Below are 22,347 nucleotides of genomic sequence, written 5' to 3' on the forward strand. Positions count from 1 at the left end.
TGTTGCAAACACAAACTTATCAACCAAACCAAACAAAAGTGAGTACAAGTCCAAATATTTATTCAGATGCACGTGACTAAAAAGCTGATGATGAGCAAACTTCTGGAGAAATGATGAATTTATGAAAATGTGTAATGTGTAACACATCTTCATCTGTTCTTTCAGTGTAATAATAACCAACCTGAATCGTATATAGTATAAAAAAAGTAACAGTAAAATGTTCTGATTATGAAACCATGATGTGCTCAAACTCACAAAAAAAATCACAACTGAATGTACAATAAAGTTATTTATTAAAACTTTGGCAACTCTCTCAATATGTAAAAAGGTGTTTTAATGTCACTAAACAGGATTTTCAGTACTAATCCAATTTGAACATCTGGGTTTTAGTTCACAGTGTTTATTTAATGCAGCCTGGACACCTCTGCAAATATCCCCGCATCCCTTAATTTAGCTCATTTATTTTCAAGAAACAAAAAAAAAAATTATATCAACTACATAATGAACATAAAACTCTGAAACTCAAACTGCAAGACATTTGTAATAAATAGAGATGGAAAATAAAAGGAATTTTACTGAATATCTTGTTTGGGAGATTCATAAAATAACAGAACAAAACTAAATCATAAGTGCCAAAGGAACATTATGTCATTGTACATTTCTTTTGCACTACAGTACAAACATTAATCAGTCCTCATTGATCAAATACAGGCAGAATGAATTTGCGTAAATCCTTGTGTTTTCTTGCAATAATTTTCACAAAAAAGATTTTGTTCTGCTCGTGTTTCAGAAATGAGGACTCCAGTTTGAAACCCAGCCTGTGATTTTGATTCATCTTTTAATAACAAAGGGCGAAAATCACCATCCTCCATTCTTCCGTTTCAGTGCACTTTGCGCTCATCACATTTCTGCAACGCAGAGAAACAACTGCTCAAGCGGTGTAACATCCCGTAACATTCTTTACTGTGTATGGAAGTCTGTTTCCACTATGGGAAAACACAAAAAATGTATAACATATATATATATATATATATATATATATATATATTTTTTTTTTTACTTTTATGTCACAGTTCGGACTTAATTTCTCAAAAAAAAGTCAGAATTGCGAGATATAAACCCATTTGAAAAAATTTTGCCTGTAATTCTGAAGAATGTTTTTTTCCACTACAGATAAAAACATTCCAATAAACACGACTCAAAGAGCTATGAGCTTCTATCTCACAATTTTAAGTTTAAATCTTAAAATTCAGACTTTTTCCTCAATATTATCAGTTTAATATCTCACAATATTTTGTTTCTATCTTGCAATTTTGACTTTAAACCAAACAATTCTGACATTTTCCTCATTATTTCGAGCTTATATCTTGCAATTTTGAGTTTAAATCTCACAATTCATATATTTTTCTATATTATAGATTAAATCTCACAATTTTTACTTTTTTCCCTCAGACAAAAAGTCCAATTGTGAGATATAAGCTGAGAATTACTTTTTTTTTTTTTTTGTATTCCGTGGTGAAAACAGGCTTCCATAATTACAACAGTAAATCAAATAAACTTCATGAATTTAGTCTAGTTCTTCAAACTAACACCAACATCTCGTACTAATATGGGTATCGATTTTAGAAACATGAAAGGCACAAAAAACCTGATAATAGATTTCAAACAGATCAGACTCCTGCAGCTGTACAGAAAACTCTTCAATAACAAAAAAAATTAAATGTATAGGTTAAGAACTTCCGGTCGCCCTTTTGCCCTCTATGACATCATCACGACATCATCGCCGTCTCTAAGGGCGGAGTTTAGAATGAATGCACTGCAGTCGTTTCCTGGCAACCACGGAATGTGGACGGTAATCTAGATCCTGTTTTACAGTTCGTCTTTGGGAAGCGCATCAGGGTCTCCCTCCTCCTCTGGAGACTCGTCGTCTCGTCCTCCTCTTCTTCCTCCTCCTCACCTCATCCTCCTCCTCCCCTTCATCTGCTTCTGTGCTCTGCTCCTTGTTCTTCTCCTCCTCCTCTTGCGTTTCTTCTCATCCGTTTCTCTTTCATTTTCTTCTCGGGACCCTGTGGCGAGAATATTTTTGTTTTGTTTTGTGTAATAAATGCATGTTTATTGCATATTCACTAGTTCAGCAGGGACGCTCGAATCCAGCTCTTACCCTTTGTAGCACCCCACGTTTCATTTCCGAAATCCTCAGCTTCCTCACGTCGTCCCGTGATGAAAGAAGTTGTCAATATAGTGCCGGATTTCACCTGAGGTGATGAAACAGAAACAGATATAATTCGGACTGGATGATCTAGTTTAATAATAATAATAATAATAATAATAATAATGATAATATTTAATACAGATTATAACATTTATGAAAATGTTTAAATCAAATAAATAAACTAATATTATACTCTTAAACAATTTTTAAGTCTAAGTAATATGTTGTTTTTATAATTTGGTTTACATAGCTTTTAATTACATTTATTAATTTCAGTTAACATTTATTTCAAATAACACATTTCATTAAACTAATCCTGATATTTAGTAATTCTTCTGAATGGCTCAAAGGTGTAAAAGAGGAACCATCATTTCAATCAAATAAATAAGATGGAAAAACTAAATTCAATAAAAAATCTTATTAACATCAACTGGTGCCAAAGTTTTTCAGAAATCTGAACTGGCCTCAATTAAAAGCACTTTACAATCAACACAATACGCTTCTTAAAAATCTCATCGACATGTATTCCTGAATTACATAATTATTAAAGTATATAATGCTTCCCTGAGTTCAGTTAATAGTTATGTAGGGTTTTCATAATTATGAAATACAAGGCTATTTTACCGGTAATATTGATAATTAAAAGAATAAAACAAATAATAATAAAGTAAATAACTAAAAAATAATAATAAATAAGTAAATATTATTTATTTATTATTTACTTATTATTTTTTTATTATTTTTATTATTCAATATTAGCATAAAATAGACTTGTATTTCATTATTATGAAAACCCTACTAAACTATAAGAAAATGTGCATCAGAATCAGAAATATACACACACACACACACACACACAAGTGCAATTTTCATAATTCAAAAATAGAAGGCTATTTTATGTTAAATAATAAACAATTAAATAAATAAATATTTAAAAATTATCTGCTATATGCTAATACTTCCAGATGTCCACTAATATATATTTTTTTTATAATCAAGAAAAATGAAAGGTTATTTTAATGACAGCACTAAGGCGTCTCACCTGCCAGAGATCCAGCCCAATGACTCCAATGTTGTCGAATTTGTAGATCTCGGCGTCAGGAGAGTATTCAGGGTTGTCGATTTCAGGATGCACCCAGATGCCCTTGTAGTTCGGGTTGTCGATCTGTTTGGGTTTCCACTCGCCCTGCACCAAAACACAACAGTAAATGACTTTCAGAGGCCTGAAGCGCTGTGGAAGCGTCCTGTTGAGGCATCTTCAAGCATGTGAATCTGTACCTTATACTCCGGGTTTGGGATCACGGCAGGTTCCCACTCTCCATCCATGTCCTCATCCCAGTCCTCTGGCTTCTTGGCATCAGGATCGGGAATGTTCTCTGGCTTATCCCAGTCCTGACAACATCAGACAGTCCAGTGTTAAAAGATGAAACCGAGGCAGCTGTGCCTCACAGGTGATGGGAAACAGAATCGCACCTCAGGTTTGGTGTCCGAGCTCTGTCGTCGATCTTTGGCGCGGTCGTCCCAGTCCTCTAGGCTTCTTGGCTTCGGGGTCCTTGATCTTCTTTGGGGGCAGGAAGTCCCAGTCCTCCTCCAGAGAGCCGGACTCCACCTTCTCATTGTCGATCTTCACCTCGTACGTCTGATCCGGATCAGGATCAATGTGTACAAGTGAGTCAATTCATCATCCTGAGGAGAACGAGAGCGTTCCAGTTAGAGACGATTTGAACATTTTAATTTCATTCCATGACATTTTTGTATTACTGATGCTCTCAATTCATAGGGCTATTTTTTTTTTTTTTTTAAAGTATTTTTGAAAGTTCAAAATTTTTTTACTTTCAAACTTCATACATTAAAATAAATTTTAAAATACATTACAGGGCTACAATATCAATTTATTTATTTATTACTTCGTTTTATTTATTTATGTGTAACATTTAAACAACAAAATATTTTTTCAAATGTGTAGATGATAAGATGACAATTTTTTTTTTGTCTAAACATTTATTTTAATTTTTTGGTATTTATTTTTATTTTTTATAAAGTTCTATTATATATACAGATCGTTTCAAATTAGAATTCAGTTAAGTTCAATACAAAACAAACCAAGGTTTACAAATAAAATCTAATTAATAACTAAATTTAAAATCATAATAGCAGCATTTCAACATTTTAATTCAGTTTAATCCGATGTACTAAAATAAGTACAATTAAAATGGGAATTTTTTTATAAAAACTATATGCGTGCATATAAAAAAAAAAAAATACAAATATTAAATACAAAAATAAAACAATGATTCACGATATTGATAAAATAATAAATGTCGCAGTGAAACCACAATAACAAAATGTATGTAAAGTTCACAGAAGTGAATTATGTCAGGATTCAGTTCAATTCAATAACAGTGCTAAAAATCAGAGTCATTATCCAATCAAACTTTGTTCTTGTATGACAGTGTCCGTGCATTACATCAATGATATTATTGGAATTTTAACCAACCCTTGGACCTCACCTTGCATTTGATATCTTTCTTGATGAGGTGGTTCTTTCCTTTGTAGTTGAAGATACATGGACCTTCTTAGTGCTGTAGCCCGCAGATATCCGGCCCTGTTGAGGGTGATTTAGACGAGAAAACATAAATAAATAACCCGTTTCCTAACTCCAGGTGTTCACACACGAATGAGTCTTGGCTGACGTACCGAACATTAATGTAATACTGGGGAGTCTCCGTGCATGTCCGCCTGGTTGAGATCAGCCGGGAAGACTTTAACGTATCCGCCTCCGCAGTCGATCTTCTGCTCGTGTTTGACGGTGAACTGGATCACCAGAGGTTTGCCCTCGTTGCTGAAGGGGCTCGAAGGCGGGCGGAGGTGGCGTAGAAATGGGCATCCTGACTACTCTGCAGACCTGTCAGTGGACAAAGAGATCGCAAAGTCAAGCAAACTCCTCTTCTTTTACTGAACCAAAGGTTTTTAGGGATGCAAAACGCCTACCCTTGTCTTTCTCAGCGTCTCCCGTAGAAGTTTCCAGCGGTCAGTTGAACTGGCCATAGTCAGATTTGTGCTCGGAGTTCAGCCATCGAGTCTTCCAGGCATCTGTGAATGTGGATAAAAAAGTTAGAAGCAAAGAAATGAGGCTAAGAAAGATAAAGTGAATGCAACCTGGAAAAATGCAACATGAATAGCATCCTAAAAAGGGAAATTGCATTGAAATATACAACTGTTTCAAAGCAGCTGCCACACTAAAAACAAGAAAAATAACGGTTTATGTCGTAAAATTCAACTTTTATCAAATAAATAAAATTTTAGCTGTAAAGCAGCTCTACAGAGGACTACTCTGTCATTATTACGTTCAAATCTAAATTCAATTCAGTTCAATAAACGTGTCAGTTGTTGCAAATTTTCATCTTTAATGAAACAAACCAAAGTTATTACAGTTTACTAAATCTAAAACTAGAATTATTTAAAAAACATTTCCATTACTTGAAAATAAAGTAAATGTTAACATGTTATAAATGATGAAATATGATTACCTTCCTAAAAAGGAAATTGCATGCACATTAAATTTTTACAAATCTTTTTTTTGACATGATTGTGTTTATATAAAGTATTGCCAAAGCTTTAAAACAATAAAAGAAATGGACAAGAAATATACAATAAAATCAATAATAACAAATGACAATAAAAGATTATATTAAAATGAGGTCCTAAATAATCAGTAAAAAATACTATTTTAAATTTCTTATATATATATATATATATATATATATATTGTTTTGTTTTTTTAAGACATACACAACATAAACATATTTATTTATTTACAATTTATATTTATCTAATCGTCAAAAAAAACTAACTAACCCAAATTGTACGATAAAGCCTTTATCTATAAACTTGAAGAGGAAACAAGATGAATTAATGTGGATTGCAGGTCCAATCACCATTCACACATGTTTAATGATTGATTTTTAAGGAAGTTTGGGGAATAACTTAAAGAAACTTCCTGTTCTTCTTGATAGACATATGTTTGTTGATAATGCACCTTTTGCTTTCATTTGCACCAGCATAATTAAATGATAAATGCATATACATAAATACCATCTTGTTCATTAACAAACCAATTAGACAAGGCCTGAAATGATTAAGTGGGCACAGGGGAATTTAAGCAGCTACTGAGGTGTTGTGTTGTGACATGCCATAAAACTATTTCAACAGGTAATAGGATTTAGTGAGCATCACTGCTGCAGGGGTCTCGGTGGGCGTGGCTTGTCTTTTAACACGCCCCTGAGTGAAAGACAGTCATCAGAACCTCTGGATCATTGTCCCAAAATATAAATTTTAACCTCTAATTGTTTATTTGGCTACTTTTAGGAGTACACAAACATACAGAAAGCTAAAATTTTACCTATTTTTTTTTTTAAGTTAACAAATATCCGACATGTGCCATAATTTACAACTTTAGTACTGTAACATACATTGTGCAAAGGAAAGAAAGAAAGAAAGAAAGAAAAGAAAGAAAGAAAGAAAGAAAGAAAGAAAGAAAGAAAGAAAGAAAAGAAAGAAAGAAAGATGCATAATTTTTTGATGGTTTCATTTTTGCTCTGTCAAACTAATATGCATAAACCAATACTAAGTAATCAGATGCACTTTCCAAAGATAACAAAATTATAATTAAGCATCACAGCCTATTAATTATCCATTCGATAACCCATTTTAATATTGCTTGTGACCTACAAATCAACCATGACATCCAAGACTAAATGAAACACTCACCTCCATCCAGAAACTGCTCTTTAAAGTACACCTCTGCATTGGCAGCCAGTGCTAATAATAAAGCAGAAACGATCGGGAATAATGTAATTATTTGCATATTTGTTAATTTCAGGAATGAACCCGCACACTCCCTCTCTGCGACTCACGCTCGCGCTCTGCTGAGCTCGGTTTATCCGTGGCTCCTAGAGAAGCGCGTGGCTGCACAGATGTCTGCCGCTGATTGGTCCACAGCTGACGCTCTCGACCAATCACAAGAGACCACGAAGTGCCTGGCTCGCCTCTAGCCCGGATACCGTATCCGCCTCTTGTGCTGCTCTCAGATCAGCCGTTACTGTACGCAATGACGCGCGTTCGCGTCACTTGACAGTGGAGAACTGACTCAGGATCAGTTTATCAGGACAACAGCGGATAGAAGGCCGTTTGAGGGAGAACGCGGAAAACAAGTCTTATACAAATAAGGGGTGTTGTTTCCTCTGAATTCAGCCTGCTCTGCTTCATCTGTTGACAGACTTTGATGTGGTTAACCATCAAAGATACTAAACTGCATATTGTGTTTGAAGACAACTTGTGGAAAAGACAATGAAAACCTTAAGTAATTGCATAAAACAACGTGCTGGATCTAAAATAATCTATAAAATGAATCAGAATGAGAGTATAATGCCAAATTTAGCTTAATCCAAGGCTTTTCTGTAAACTAATTCTAATAGTTAACTTTATGGGCCTGTATAAAATGTAATACTGTATATTCAGTCTTATATAGCCTACAGGTCATATTGTTTGTTATGGTTTGATGGCCATTATTTTCAAAGACTTAATCCAGATGGAATCAAGATCTTGTGGATCCTCCAAAAGTAGAAATCTAGATTTGAGGTCTAAAAGTCAGTTTGACCAGTTCTGCATGCTCATATCTGGATTGGGAGTTTCCTATCATTTCTACAGTAAAAGTCATTGCAGGACTGTCATGCATTTGTTTGTTTTCATAGCTGATATGACAAGGAAATAAAAATATTGAATTGCGAAACGGTAAAAAAAAGAAAATCATGCATGCTTCCGAGGGAGTTGACGGTTAAATAAATTAATTTTAATTTTTATAATAACACTATAAAATTATTTATTACTTGTCGGATCATACTTGTAGCATCTTTAGTCTCACATTCATCTGAACAAATGTATGCAAACAGTCACAAAACCGTCCTGCATAGCAATTATTAGCCCATAAAGCATGCACATACAGTCCGCACACTGAAAAGATATAAATATATAAATAATAGTAATACAATTTAGACTTGCAATAAATCCAGTGAATAAAATCAAGTCCCACACTACATTTTCTTACACTGAATATCCTGTATCAGTCTTAAATGATGTAACATTACAAAAGTAAAATGATTTCTGAATGTTGTTAGAGTTGATGTGCTGGGGGTTCATTTGAGAGGTTCACAGTTCAGTTGTTTAGCTGTAGATGGCGCTGTGACTCTGTGATCAGGTGCTAGAAGCTGCTTCATTCATGATGCACACTGATGATGTATTTCAATTCACTTTTAAATTACAGCCTTTTTTTTTTCCAAAACTAAAGTAAGGCTATTTTAAATATATTCATGCTATGATTTTTATTGAGATTATGTTGCATGTTTAATCCAATAAATATTAAATACAATTGTTTTGCATTTTAAATCCAATTTAAAGTCTGAGGTTAGAAGGAAACTGCATTTTCTTTCAGTTTCTGGTTCACATTGGAACTGGAATGTCAAGTACAGAAGACAACTGTGTCATTATTACGTTCAATTTAGATTCAATTCAGTTCGATAAATGTGTCAGTGTTGCAAAGTTCATCAGTTAGGAAACAAACCAGAGTTATTCCAGTTTACTTAAAATACATGCAATAAAATAAATGTTAACTGAAACATGATTACCTTCCTAAAAAGTTAATTGCATTAAAAATAAATTTTAATATAAAGTATTGGCAAAGCTTTAAAACAAGACAATAACTACAATATAATAATAATAGCAAATGACAATAAAAAACACATATTAAAATGAGTAAATACTTTTTACATTTTTATATATAAAAATGATTTAAAAAGACTTTATTTAATAAAAAACATATGTACAATAAAGCCTTTATCTATAAACTTGAAGAGGAAACAAGATGAATTAATGTGGATTGCAGGTCCAATCACATTCCACACACGTTTAATGATTGATATTTAAGGAAGTTTGTGGAATAACTTAAGAAACTTCCTGTTCTTCTTGATAGACACATGTATGTAATAATGCACCTTTTGCTTTCATTTGCACCAGCATAATTAAATGATTAAATGCATATACATAAACACATCTTGTTCATTAACAAACCAATTAGACAAGGCCTGAAATGATTAAGTGGGCACAGGGAATTTAAGCAGCTACTGAGGTGTGTGTTGTGACATGCCAAACAATTTCAACAGGTAATAGGATTTAGTTTTCATCACAACAGTGAGGGTCTCGGTGGGCGTGGCTTCTCATTCAGCAGATCACTTTATTGGAAAAACATTTTGGACACGCCCCTCCGTGCAAGACGGGTCATCAGAACCTCTGGTTCAATGTCCCCAGAATAGAAATTTTAACCTCTAATTCTTTATTTTGTCTACTTTTAGGAGTACACAAATATACAGAAGCTAAAATTTAACCTAAAATTGTACAAGTTAGAAGCTGCTTATTTGATACATGATACACATTGATGATCTATTCCAATTCAGTATTATATTGCAGCCTATTTTTTCTAGAGAGATCAATTAAAAAGTTTAGTTTCGAAAACTAAAGTACGGCTATTTTAAATATATTCATGCTATGATTTCTTGAGATTATGTTGCATGTTTATTCCAATAAATATTAAATACAGTTGTTTTGCATTTTAAATAAAATGTAAAGTCTGATGTTGGAAGGAAATTGCATTTTTCTTTTGCTTCTGGTTCACATTGGAACTGGAAGGTCAAGGTATGTATGTTAAAAGTTTGCCTGCATTGCATGTATACACACTGCATACACAAAAACATTTCGAGTAGGATGGCAAAATGCAATACCTAACATACCGCATGTCCTTACAAGCCACAAAAAAAGGGAAATCAATGAACAAGCACGTTCTCACTCCCCCTTGCCAAACCTTCTCATTATGGCATACGAAGCAGACATAGAAAAGCTGTAGAAATCAAACCTGATTAATTCCGCTTGCTTCCCTTATTATTTGCACCATAGAGCATGTTCCACTAATCAGAGAGTTAACTTCATCACAAGTTCCCCATCCCTGCACAGCATGAAGACCGAAAAAGCCACACAATCAATTCATTATTATCAGAAGAACCCAGAAGAATATATATATATATATATAAACAAATATTTTTTTTTCTCGATTAATACACACACACACACACAAAAAAATTTTTTTGCAATCAGAAATCAAAAATACTAATTAAAAAGCAGTGTTTGCTGATAATATTCTAAGACATTAGACTTTTGATTTTTGCTATGTAGATAATAAATGGGTGGAAAAAAAGAACAATCGTTTAAACAAAGTATCTAGCAACACTAACATCAGTGGCGGGACGTTTTGCATGGATGAGCACCATATGCTTCTTTGTAAAAGTGTAACTCTAGTTCTCTTTATTTTAGCATTTCTATTCATTCTGGAGATGCAGGTCCGATAAATAATGTGAGTTTCATTTTAGTCACCTGTCACGTATTGTTAACTAAAGCTAAATTCCTTTAATTAAACCAGTCAGCATCCATGTAGAAATCCCTGAACTGACATCATCTGTCAAAATGAGCAGCGGTCAGCCTCTTGACCTCTGACCTCTGCTCTGGCCTTTACTTCACATTCGTCAATCGACGCTCGTCACATGTAACAGGACGCCATAACAGCAAGTTTAACCACGTCACAACATCACAAAAGATTTGTTTTACACTACAACTCAAACAAAACTATCATTGGTATGTAGTCAGTTCCCATACTTCCATTATATAATATTCTGTCTTGCAAAATAGGATGTTTGAGAGGCAATAGATTATGTAAATATATTTTTCTACATGGCCATTACTGTGTTAAATTCTGTCATTATGTAATTTGATTTAGGAGGGACGTGTGTTAGTGTGTGTGTTTTGTGTCACTGAAGCATGGAAGCCAGCAACCGAACATAGGGCAATTAGGCCGGATCCTAGGGGCGAAGGGCTGCCCCCCTCGCTCTGTCCCCTGCGGAGAGCTGATGGACGGCCGGTCTCATCATCTTAACAGGCTGGCTTGGTGCCATTAACTTGCAAGGGAAGGCGAGGACAGGTCACTACACCCACAACTGTACACGCTCACTAATGAGGGGGGAAACTCTTTCAGTCACTTGAGCTCAGTGTCTTAGTTTATGTTTGATATTTAAAGGAACAGTTCATCCAAAAATCTTAATCTCATCCTCAGGTCGTCCAAGATGTAGTTGAGTTTGTTTCTTCATCAGATTTGGAGAAACATTGCATCAGTGTCTCAGCAATGGTTGCTCTGCAATGAATGGGTGCCGTCAGAATGAGAGTCCAAAAAGCTGATAAAAACATCACAATAATCCACAAGTAATCCACAGCACTCCAGTCCATCAGTTAACGTCTTGAGAAGATAATTTAATGCAGAAGTGATAATGCATTACTAAACATTACTTACAGTAATTAAAAGATTTAAATTACTAGGTAAGTAAATTAGGAAAACAATATTATGGATAGCAGACATGCATTTTAGCCAAAGCAACAGTTTGAAATGAAAAAAGTCTTAATTATTTATTTGTTGATTACTTGTGGATCATTGTGATGTTTTTATCAGCTCTCATTCTGACGGCACCCATTCACTGCAGAGCATCCATTGATGAGACACTGATGCAAGGCTGCATTTCTCCAAATCTGAAACAAACTCATCTACATCTTGATGAGCGTGATTACATTTTTAGCAAACTTTCATTTTTTGGGTGAACTGTCCCTTTAAGACCAGACAACACCTACACTCTAAATTATTGATTTAAAAAGCTCAAATAATAAATCAGATGTCCTTAAACACTGCTCAAATTATGTTAGGAATATAGTTTGGGAATTGCAATGTATTTGACAGTGTAGCATTGGATTGATGTAAAAAAATCTCATAAATGATTGATATTTCATATTCTTTTAATTCTAGTTTATTGTCGTAACTTTATATTTATTATAAAAGGTAACCAAATCATCCATTTTTATCATTCATCTTTATTCCAACTTTTAGTGCAAAAAAAAAAATCTAAAGATGTATTCAATAACATTCTAATTTCCCGTCCCCAAAAACTTCATACCAAGCATAATGACAGTTTATGTGCACGTCATACAGTGATAAAGCTGCAATAATTGCGACAGAATCCACTCCTATGACGTCTAAGTGTACACATCTTTAAAGAAAACTCAATCTTCTTTGGCTTCATTGCATTTCACAGACAATGCTTCAAAAATAACTCTTTTTTTCTATTAATAATACTCTTGAATACACAGCTACTAAATAAAGAGTAGAATGAATTCTATATTTTTTGCATCCAACTTCAAGCTTTGGTTTTGTATCATTTGCATCATCACAGTGCATAAAAAAGTGTATTATGGATCATGAATTCTATGTATATTTCCAGTTTGCATATAGTTACAGTGTCCACAAAGTATTCAAATGATCATGATACCATCGGTTAGAATTGAAAAGCAATATGATAAGGCAACACTTGTTCCTCAAATCTTTTTGAAGGACAGTGTTTGCACATTTAAATGACTGACACCTGGTTGCATGGACGCCCATTAGTTCAGAGCAGAGGGGCAATCGATAATCTTTAACAATGAAGAGACCCGGCGGGGAGCTGCTCTTTCCTCGTCCTCACACACACACACACACACACACACACACACACACACACACACACACACACTCACATTTTTAACCCTTTCTAGGGTAAAATATAACTGACATTCCTCATAAAATTCACCTTTTTGAGAGGTTCGTCCAACATTGCTTGAAACAGACACCACAGACAGTGAAACGCTGAACCTCAGACTCATTTTTAATTATCTTATGAACACGTCGAATTGCAAGAACAGGATTGTGGCACGTTTGAAATATGTGCTAATGATTTAGAAACAACTTCACTCTATAGCTTGATGAGGCAGCTAATCGTGTAAAATAACAATTCACTAAAAAACATTCTGTTTCTAGAGTATTTGACCATAGAGAGTCATTTTCTTTTAAGTCAAGTGATTTCTCATGTCTTGATGGTAATGTGTGAAATTAACCTCTGAACAGGCATTGAGGTATCAGTTGTCCTGAGCTGCGCTGTCCTGTTAAATTACAAATGTGCCTCTTCAAATGCGAGTCTTCGCCCTTGAGGAGAAGAGAAGCTTGGCACAGACTACAATCCTGAATCCTAAGGAGTTCAACATTTTGTGGGGAATAAGTAAGAAACACCTTACTGTAGATGCCATGATCACAAACTGTTAGTGCTTTGTTTGTCAGATCTGGACGAAAAAATAGCCCGGGTGCTATTGAAATCTAGCCCAAAAATAGACAATTCATGTTTTTTTCCATCGTTTGTCGAGGGTCCACTCCATCAAAACCGCCTTTTGTGGATGAGAGATAGCTTTAACCCACAGACTAAAACTAAAAACCTAGTAAGTGTACTGTAAGTAGTTCAATACTATGTAAAACCGCAGACTTGTCAACCCTGTTTGGTGCCAAAACAAAACCAATTCCTCCGCTGTAAAGATACCCTTCTAAAAATGTATCTATGAGACCCAAATAAAATCTACCGCTCCCCGTTTTCCTGTTACATGGGTTGCCAGGTTTTGTCCATGGACTGAATGTGCTCCTTGGCCTTCATCCTCAAAGCTGCGATACTAGAGCTGCGGTCCACGTCTTCCAGAGGGTATTTGTCATTAAATGCTGGGGGACACTGGTAAGGAGGCGGTGGCATGGGTTGCATTCCCTGCACCATGCCTGGAGAAGAGTTCAGAAAGCCGGGATGACCCGTATAGTTGGGCTGGAGACTTTGGCCTGGTCCCATGAAGCCCGTGATGCTGTGCATAGGAGTGGCACTGGAGAGCGACGAGGACAACCAAGGGTCCAGAGGCAGAGAATTGGTCATTGGCCCTATGTTGGGAGCCATGGTCGGTCTGTTGAAGGACAGCATGGACGAATCATGGAGCTTCATGCTCCCAGTGTCCATTTTTTCTTGCCTCCGCCATTTAGCACGTCGATTCTGGAACCACACCTGCATGACGGGAAAAAGATGAGAACCATTAAGTCTCAACCTTATAATGTCAAGTTGCACAGAAACTCATTTCAACTCGCCTGTTCACAGAAGTCAATGAGGTGAGTGTGCAGGAGAGTTATGAATGAGTGAACTTGAGCTTTACTGAATCAATACCCCATTGTTAAACAGCAACATTAGTTCATTAAATAACACCAATGTCAAGGTTGTGATAAATAAACAGATATTGATCACTATGTCTATCTAATAGACCCCTTTTGCGCGGACGTCACAGGTACGTCACGGCGCTAGCTGGAGGCAAAACAAACGGAAAACTGGAGGCGGCTAATACAAACCAACACATGGTCGGCTACTCAAGGAGCTTAAAATGTCGTCTTGTTGTGTTGTTGGTTGCCAGAATTGACGGAGAACATTTTATATACATTGTTGTGATTAATTGTGACTGGAATTTAAGAACATGGTAAGAAAGAAGAAATACAGAAAGTTTATAATTATTTTCCAGTCTTCAGAATTTTTATTTCTAGAGAATATTTACATCTTAATAATAATTTTACTGTAATGTCACTCTTTATTTAATCTAAGGATTTATACACCCTCAGTTTCTCTTTACTATACACGCACGGTTTCTCTATCAGGTAAGTGTAGATGTCAGGCCACTCAATCGGAGGTAATCCTGTCAGATCGTCCATCCAATGAGTGATTGCGTACGGGTCGACCAATCTGGTTCCGTCCGTTAAAGTTAACTTTTTCAAATAATTATCGCGGTCCCGGACAGTGAGTTACCTTAAATATCCAGATAAAGCAGATATATTCAGATTTTCTCCAGCCATTGTTAAAAAAACAAGCTAAGAAAACTCGCTAGCTACCGTTTGTTCAAGTGTTGAGGGGAATCTTTCTGCCTCCAGCTAAGCCCCGCCCACACAAAACGTCACCTTGTTTACCAACTGTAAAAGGGTCTATACCATCAAGTCTCCAGGCTTGTATCATGCAAAACATACCTGAACGCGGACTTCTGGGAGGTTGATTTTCATCGCCAGCTCCTCTCGACTGTAGACATCCGGGTAGTGGGACTTCTCAAAGGCGCGCTCCAGCTCGTGTAGCTGATAGGTGGTGAAGGTTGTTCTGTTGCGTCTGTGTTTCTTTTTAGGTTGATCCTCATCAGGAGGGTCCGGGGAGCGGCTGTCGCTCTCCACATTGCTCTGAGGATCTCCCAAATCTGCGTCGCACTTCTCCGTGGAGAAAAGTTCAGTATCTACAGCACAGGATAAACAGAGGTGTCTTTATTTCCCAGGCACTCTTGTGAAGTTAATTAAAGCATTAGTGCGTTGCTAATGAGGTTTAACCTGTTTTTATGTAGTTGCCAGGGTGTTGCCTGTATTTTTTTTTTTTTTTTTTGGGGTGTGGCCGATTTTATGACCAAAATCGTATTCAACATTATTAGAAATTTTAATTCAGGATATTGATACAGTATATCTCAATATAGCTATTCTTATTTTTTTTATAATTAAAAATAAGACGAAGAAGCAAATTACAAACACAACTGAACAGAAATACTAATTAAATATATATGTTTTTTTAACACTAATGATGGACAGAAGCAGGTAAATAAGACTGATGTCACTTTAAGACCGACTGCATAGACCCAATACACTAAAACATATTGTTTTCTGCCAATTTAAACTTTTTAACACATAACCGAATGTTTTAACATGAATACTCCACACAATGGGAATTTAGACATAACTTTGCATGTATTTGACCATTTAGTGTGAAAGAGTTCAAAGTTTTCAGTCAGCGAGAGCTCTGTTTAATATTTAACATTTAACATGTCCCAATCTTTATTTTCTCATCCATGCACGTTTCTCTAGCAATCTTAGGTGAATATAACTTTTAAACATGGATATATTTACTATAGACACTTACGGGATAAGGTACATTTGAAAGTTTAAATGTGGAGTCTTAAAGTTATTGTTTACCCAAAAATGAAAATTCGTTCATCCTTTATTTATCTGTTATGTTGAACACAATAGAAGGTATTATGATAAATGTTGAGGGAAAAAAAATGCTTGCCATTGACTTCCATAGTGTAAAAAAAAACATTGTATAAGTGAATGGCTACCGTCAATTGTTAAGTTACCAACGTTCTTCAAAATATCTTATATTCCGCTAAACAGAAGAAAGAAACTCACACAGGTTTGGAACAACTTGAGGTTAGTAAATAATGACAGAATTTTAATTTTTGGATAAACTAGCCCTTCTACAAGCATTATTAATAAGACTACTTATATGTTTCTTGTGCCTTCACCAAATGGTACAGCGATGGAGTCAGATGTTAACCTTTCGATTTTATGTATTCCTAGAAAATAAGAGATTTGTGCGTTCCATCACTTCTGCCGTGGTAAGTAAGTCCTCCGTCTAATCCAAGCACGCAGATGTCACCGGTTAACCCCGTAGACCTCATGTGGCCAAGACTGCTAATCCAGCCGTTAAGAGGTTAACTCAGTACAGCAGCGTTTCCACCAAGAGTGGACACCCAGCCCGACAACAGCAGAGATTGTCATTTCACAGAAACAGCTGAGAGCAAACCACGCCACGTTGAGCTGAAGCAGATCCTGGTTGAGTCTAATTAAGTTAGGCCGGATCAGAATCAGTTCATTAGTTTAAATGTTAAACGTCATGCATACACAAACTACATATACCTGCAGTGGCATTAATGTCTGCAGGTTTAAAAAGAGTCGCTTTGTAAGCTTGTTTCATTATTTATTAAGCCTGCAAATCTTAAGCACTGAATCAGAGTGATAAATAGATATATTAAAAACTGGAAAATAAAACACTGCTCTCTTTTGACGAGGCATTGAAAATTATAACAATAATAAATTGTCATTGTGATAACTATTTACAGTGATTAATATTTATCAGACATGGCATCTATGCAAAGATGTGTGTGTGTGTGTGTGTGTGTGTGTGTATATATATATATATATATATATATATATATGTGTGTGTGTGTGTGTGTGTGTGTGTGTGTGTGTGTGAATTGAAGTGGGTGTAAATTCTTTTTCCACCAACAAACAAGTCATGAAGTATAAAAAAGCAATAAAAAAGTCAAAAATACTGAATAAGAAAATCTTTTTTTTCAGTCTGTTTACAGTGATTGCTATTAATGTATCAAAATGTATTTAGGTAAAAAATTGTTAATTGTTCATAACCCATTTTCTAATAAACATGCATTTGACATCTCTTAAACCTTCAAAAACACTGACTTTTCAAGTAATGCATCACTATTTTAACTATAACCTGTTCTTAGGATTAGAAATCTGAACAAATCTAACCTAAGCATTACATTATTGGTATATACTTCACCTCTTACAGTGTGAGTGACTCTTCAAAGTGGAACGTTATGCTGTTATCAGTCATCAGACTTAAACAGGTGGAAAAACCCTCAGTCTTACATTGAAGGTGATTCAGAAGCCGAAACCGGAAGATCATGTAAGACAGTAGGACTCTCTATAACACTGTGGCATTGGGTTTTCCACAGGATAATACATCATTCATTAATGTATGGATTTAAAAGCACTTTTTGCATCGAGCCACTCAAGATATTTCTGTGCAAGTACTGTGTCTTTATGTGTGCCTTTCCAGAAAGTGAGATGAGATTTATTAAAGCGGTCGATTCTCACCATGAAACGCTGACTGCTGTGAACTGTCCGGAAGACTTTGCAGGTGACCGTAGAGGTCAGATGTCACTTGTTTCTCCTCTTCGTCCACTTTGTGTGTGCCGACAGGCCCCACCGGGTCGAGCAGAGGATCCTGGTCCTTACTGAAGCCCAGAATCACGTCGATGCTGTGGACACGGCCTCCCATCCCTGACACACAACCTTTCCCGAGGTCGTGGTAGTTGTCCGTTGAGAGGCAGCCATCGTCCACCATGTTCATCATATCCGGTGACAAATGCATCCAATCTGCCCTTAAGGTAAGTCTCCTCGGGGAAAATGTGTGCAAGTTATGTCCAAAACAGAATCTGGTTCCAGTTTGTGGCAGAGATTCCCTTACAAAGATCTGTACAAGAAGAGCAGGGGTTAATGAGACTTTAAAGACGTCCAAAAAAGGGGTTAATATTTTAGTTATGGTCAGTGCAACAGTATTTGACAAAATCAGATAAAGCAATGTCTTATTATATATACAGTCGAAAGTTTGGTTTCCCAGCTATGTGAAACTGTATATATTGGTCATTTTTCATGATGTAAAAATTATTGTATATTTGCAATATTTTGTAGCAGTGTTGAAAGTATCTATTCATTGCTTGTATGTTTGTTATGGTTTATTTTGTTTGAATGATTTGGAATTGCAATAAAAAGTATAATATCATACAATTATATCATAAACCCATATAACATAAAACATTAGATCATTTTATTGCTATATATTTTTACTGGATATTATCAACTGTTTGTGAATCCATGAAATCTCCATTAAGAGCAGTGCAGACAGTGTTTGTTCCTTTTTTATGTATTTTTTATTTATTTATTATTTTACAATTAATTCTAAAAAAATAATTAAAAATACGTAAAAAAAAAAATATATATATATATATATATATATATATATATATATATATATATATATATATATATATATATATATATATATATATATATAACCATAAAAAAGAAATATCTAATATTTTTTGTATTTTCTTAAATATTTTTTTTTTTAAAAATGCATACATTTATCCAAGTAGAGTATACTAATATTATGCTCAAACCAGTTATATTTCCCAACAAAATTTAGTTGGATGATCATTTTCTCTAAATAAAAAATAAAAAATAAAATCTTTGTCAAATTAAACTAAAGTTAACCTCAAGTTAAAGAAGCTGCTCTGACCCTTCATGGTTGCATGCTTCAAAAGTTTCAGTAAAAGACAACTGACACAGAGTGCAGATGCTTTATTCTTCTGCATTGATTGATGCTGAATGACATGAAATATAACAGAAACTCATTGTGCATGAGAGTTGAATATATGATTTGACTCAGTATGACTTTTGTTTCAATGTTATTGTTCAGTCACCAGTTAAGAGTCATCAACCAAAAGCATGTATGATGTTCAAATCTATATGCTTTATAAATACACATACATACTTTTATTTTCTCTTTAAATATAATATTTATTTATTATTATTTTATTATTATTTTATTAAAATTGTTATAATTTAATATATAATACCATATATTTTTATATAAAATTAATTATAATAATATACAATATAATAAATCCATAGGGATCTTCTATCTATCTATGTATCAAGTCTTGCATGGTGAATTTTACTATTATTTATCATATTTCATAGATGTTTCTCCTGAGCAAATTCAATCTCACATCACTAGATTGACAAATAAAATCTCAACATTGTATAAAACTATCTAGCTCTAGTTTACAAATTAAAAGTAATTTAATTAAATAAAAGACAAAACTTTGCACACTTTTTTTTCATCAGAATCAGTCATGCATTGGCACATTCATAAAGTTATACATTTGACAAAATCTAAGTTTTTTTTTTAAGTTTGAGGGCAATTATGCTATTGAATATTTTACATATTATATATACTTTCAGCCAACAGATAATTAACTCAATAAACCAAAAGTACTGTTTGTTGCATGATAAAATGAATATGCTTTAAATACACAAAAGTAAATACTAAGTTTTATTTGTCTAGTTTCACCTATTTTAAAACTAATTTAAATGCAATTTAAATCTAAGTGAATATGGTCTCTTTAAATCAGAAAAACTAAACTTCACGCACCTTTTTCTTCAACTTTCCGGCTCATCAGAATCACACAGTGTTGTCGCCACTCGGTGCAAATGACACACCGCAGCTTTTTACCCACAGTGCACCTGCTCCAGACTGTGTAATGACCATTAACTAATGTTTTGAGGATCCCAAAAGTGAGTGGATATTCCGAAGCCGTCCCATTCCTGCAGCATATGTAGGTCTTGATCTTTAGGATGAAGCCATGCAAACTGGCCTGACGCGCTGAGAGCCGGTAGCGAGAGGAAAAGACTTAAGAGGTTTAATAATTGGAATCCTTCCCCTTTAAGGATGATTGACAGGTGTTCTCTGCTGGGGTAATTGCACTAAACGCTGGCCGTGGTTTGGCCACAGAGGGAGGCCTGCGCTAATGAAGCACCGACAGAACGTCCTTTCAACACTCTTTTGTCTAAATGATAATGGTGACCTACTGAAAGTGTCCTTAAAACACCGTGTGTTTCCTGTGCATCCAACTGTCTTCAGTGCTTCACACAGATGATCAGCATAAACAGACGTACATAGAGATAAAGTCTTGTATTGCTGATAACAGTGAAAGACATTGTCGTTTTAAAGGAGTTTGGTTATTGGTCATTTGTTTGCCACGTGCATAACTTAATGACCTGTTACATGTCTCAGCATAAATCATCGGATTCAGTGTAGCATCCAAAATATTACATTTTAAAATATTTTTAGTTTTGTGAAAACTATATTTTGAATCAGCGTTTATTTATTTTTTACTTTATTTATTATTTTCATTTGAAAAATCTGTTGTGTTTTAGTCATTTTTAGTAGTATACTGTATTTGTGTGTGTGTGTGTGTGTGTATATATATATATATATATATATATATATATATATATATATATATATATATATATATATATATAAATATATATGTACACACACAACCACACATAGATGTATATATACTGTATATATGCTACTGTTTTAAATGGTCATATTTTGATCAAAACACAGTAAAAACTAATGTTACAATTTAAAATAGCTTTCTATTTGAATGCACACACACACACACACACACATATTCATCACTGATGAATTCACTGTTGGTGTTTATTAGCTGACTGTGTAATATTATGTAATAAGATTGGCTTTACCTGCTCATAATTACTCTTTAATGGCAGGTTCTGTTGTGACAACTTGCCCCACTATTGTGCACCACCTTTTCTTTTCTTTTTTGTAGACAATACTTTAATGTGTGAATCTGTACAGAAATTGCAATTAAAAATGAAACTACCTTTTTTTTAATGAACTTATTTTAAGTGCATTGCAAAAACATATAGTTTGAGATTGCACAGGTTTTGTTGCATGTGTTCAGGATGTTCAGGTTGAACCATGAATCTGCTGTCAGTTTGACCTCAGCTTAAAACACCGCAGGCAAAAGACAAGAGCGATTTATTTCCATTCCAGTGCTCAAGTCTAAACACAAAACAGATTGCATCTGTGTCACTACACATGGACAGAAGTGATTCGAGGGCCAAATCACTTTATAGACCAGCCAATTACAGACTTCTTAACAAACCCCAAGGAGTCTCTTGGAGTGGGATTTTTTTTTTTTTTTTTTTGATAAAAGAGGCTTTTAGACCATCTGGGCATCAGTGAAAGGCCAAACCAGAACAGGAAGTCAGAGCACTTCTGCTAATAACTAATCGAGTTATTCATTATTATTTTATGTTGTTTATATTTCTGAGCATTTCAGGTTGCTCTGATGTTAACTAGAGGAAAATATTTTAATAAAGTATTACAAAATAAAGAAACCATTTTCACCATTTTTCGCAATTAATTTAAAAATGGCAAACACACATTGAATTAAACATAGCATTTTTAAGTTGAAAGGCTGAAATGGTATAAATAAATAAAAATATATATTTAAATATATATTTAATTTTTTTATTCATTTTACAGTGTAGGTGCAAAATGAATAGCCTAAAAAAATATTTGTAAAAACATAAATGAATAAACATAATAAGATTTTTTTATTGTTTATATAATCATTGCAATATTGTAATACAGAAATAATACATTGAATTATATTTATTAATTCTTTTGCATTACACAAAGAAATTTCACTCAGAAATTGCTAGCAAATAGCAAAGTTAATTACAAAGAAATGGCAAGTAAAATGTTGAATTTAAACATGAAAAATGTATGAAGTAGAAAAACTGGAATTGTATTGTCTTGTATAACATACATCAATAATCTTTCTTTCTCAGTCGCTTCATTTGTTTTCTTACAAAACTGTTTTTCCTTCAGGAACTCAAA

At 34.4% G+C, this 22,347-nt stretch overlaps 1 protein-coding gene and 1 pseudogene across 1 annotated transcript; both read right to left on the reverse strand.

Annotated features, from left to right (window-relative positions):
* Window positions 1-1,953: 1,953 nt before the first annotated feature.
* Window positions 1,954-5,089, reverse strand: LOC113040071 (calreticulin-like; annotated as a pseudogene).
* A 7,314-nt stretch (window positions 5,090-12,403) lies between these two features.
* On the reverse strand, window positions 12,404-20,587 carry LOC113111850 (retinal homeobox protein Rx2). The gene is made up of 4 exons (XM_026277009.1): window positions 20,059-20,587; window positions 17,937-18,315; window positions 15,255-15,508; window positions 12,404-14,256 (listed from the first exon to the last, which is right to left on the reverse strand). The coding sequence occupies exons 2-4, from the start codon at window positions 18,211-18,213 to the stop codon at window positions 13,813-13,815; spliced, it is 975 nt and encodes a 324-aa protein (XP_026132794.1). The 5' UTR covers window positions 18,214-18,315; window positions 20,059-20,587; the 3' UTR covers window positions 12,404-13,812.
* Between the last annotated feature and the right edge of the window lie 1,760 nt (window positions 20,588-22,347).

This window comes from Carassius auratus, chromosome 2 (genome assembly GCF_003368295.1).
Source record: "Carassius auratus strain Wakin chromosome 2, ASM336829v1, whole genome shotgun sequence".
Lineage (NCBI taxonomy): Eukaryota > Metazoa > Chordata > Actinopteri > Cypriniformes > Cyprinidae > Carassius > Carassius auratus.

Coding starts and splice junctions, on each gene's coding strand:
- LOC113111850 (XM_026277009.1), bottom strand. CDS start 18,213: ATGCATTTGTCACCGGATATGATGAACATGGTGGACGATGGCTGCCTC. Junction 15,509..17,936: donor ACAGCAGTCAGCGTTTCATG/GTGAGAATCGAC, acceptor CCTGTGCTGTAG/ATACTGAACTTTTCTCCACG. Junction 14,257..15,254: donor TCCCAGAAGTCCGCGTTCAG/GTATGTTTTGCA, acceptor CCCGTCATGCAG/GTGTGGTTCCAGAATCGACG.